Source organism: Sphaeroforma arctica (genome assembly GCF_001186125.1).
Source record: "Sphaeroforma arctica JP610 unplaced genomic scaffold supercont1.1206, whole genome shotgun sequence".
NCBI lineage: Eukaryota > Ichthyosporea > Ichthyophonida > Sphaeroforma > Sphaeroforma arctica.
In genome coordinates this window covers 16,657-18,718 of record NW_014039352.1, presented here as the reverse complement: position 1 = coordinate 18,718, position 2,062 = coordinate 16,657, and the positions used below count along the sequence as shown (strand labels likewise).

Genomic DNA, 2,062 nt, shown 5'->3' with positions numbered 1-2,062 from the left:
GCTGAGTGTAATCCTCTGAGAATAACTAAATAACTGAAGAACTAAATGGCCAAATATCCAGATAACTAAATATCTAAATAGCCAAATAATCAAATAACCAAATAACTAAATAGCCCGAAAAAAAAACTATTTAACCAATTAACCGATTAATTAAATAGCCAAATAATAATAAAATATTATAACTAAATAACTAAATAGACCAAAAAATTAAATAACTAAATAGCCAAATAATAAAACAACAATATAACTAAATAACTAAATAGTCAAATAATCAAATAACCAAATAACTAAATATCTAAATAATTAGATAACTAAATAACCAAATAACCAGTCAACTAAATAACTAACTAACCAAATATCCAAATAGGTAAACAACTATATAGCCAAATAGCCAAATAACAAAATAGCCAAAGAACCAAAAAGTGAGGGTTTAGGGCCATACCTTTACGCATTGGCATATATTGTGAGCCAAGTTGTGCTTCCTATCCTGTCCTGTGAACACACTTTGGCCACTCAATCATTTCTGTTTCTGTTTCGTTTCCCTTCGCATCGCCACAGATCTCTACCCACGGATTGGACACTCAATCGTCGGCAACGCAGCTGCTGCGATTGCTTATCAGTGAGAGCAGACATGAAAGGTATGTGCATGCGACGTACGCAGAACGGGCAATGACGGGTAGGCTGTATAGTCTCTAGCTGACATGTGAGCTATATAGTTTTATAGTTAAAGCATATGGTTCATATAGTTTTATAGTTGACATATGGTTTATGTAGTTGTATAGTTGTTATATGGTTTATATGGTTTTTTAGTTGACATTTGGTTTTATAGTTGACATATGGTTTATGTAGTTGTATAGTTGTTATATGGTTTATATAGTTTTTTAGTTGACATTTGGTTTATGTAGTTTTATAGTTGACATATGGTTTTTATAGTTTTATAGTTGTCATATGGTCATAGTTTTATATTTGACATGTTTTATATAGTTATTTAGTTCACATATGGTTTATATGATTTTATGGATACGGTTTATATAGTTTTATAGTTGACATGGTTCATATAGTTTTATAGTTGGACATAAAGATTATATAGTTTTATAGTTGACATATGGTTTATATAGTTTTATAGTTGACTTTTGAGATACTGAATTCCCGCACACGTGTTCAGTGCAATGGTTGCAGGGTTTTAGGGTTCTAATAGTTGCCACAGTCAGTTTGTTCGTCTTGTGCCATCGAAATGTTTCATATGAGGTGGTCTTCGCAGATTTTATGCCAGTGATGTCAACGGGTGTGTACAGTGATTCCGTTAGGCTCAGCACAGACAACAAAGATTAATAAGCATTGAGCTTAAATATGTTAAGTGTTTCAGCATGAGGAGTATCCACACACACACACACATATATATATATATATAGTGTAGCATTGAGCGTGAGGAAGTGTATGGGCAACCGCACCAGCTAACATAGTCTCATGCATCTCATAATTTATGGCTGCGATAATTCGGCTACACACCCACACACTCGACGCCTCGACCATCCCCCACCTGTTTCAAGTGCACACAGTACCGTGTGCCTGGTGCAAGAAACCAACCAGCGCATTAACGACTTACAAACACTTCTGATTGGATGTTGTCCCTCGTGTCTCTCACCAAACGACTTACAAACACTTCTGATTGGATGTTGTCCTTCGTGTCTCTCATTCAACGACCTACAAACACTTCTGATTGGATGTTGTCCTTCGTGTCTCTCATTAAACGACTTACAAACACTTCTGATTGGATGTTCTCCCTCGTGTCTCTCATTAAACGACTTACTTTCAACCACTTGTGATTGGATGTTGTCCCTCGTGTCTGTGACCCCACAGGTTAGTGTTCATGGCGCAAGTGCAAGCCAACATCACGGCACTCACAGCAAAGTATCTGCACCACACCACCAAGCTCATCTACGGCCCAGTGGATCTGCAACAGATCAAGTCATGGACTGACAAGATGGTAGGTATCGTATCTTCGTCTAAGGGTTTAGGATTTGGGATATACCAGCAACCTTATCGACGGCCCTGGGTTTAG

The 2,062-nt window shown here is 36.9% G+C and overlaps 1 protein-coding gene across 1 annotated transcript; it reads left to right on the top strand.

The window, feature by feature from the left end:
* Positions 1 to 558: 558 nt before the first annotated feature.
* Positions 559 to 2,062, top strand: SARC_10319 (hypothetical protein; the record flags this gene model as incomplete). Its single annotated transcript, XM_014295645.1, has 2 exons — positions 559 to 638; positions 1,861 to 2,062. Coding segments are annotated over 2 exons (282 nt in total), but the record flags the coding sequence as incomplete, so codon positions are not given.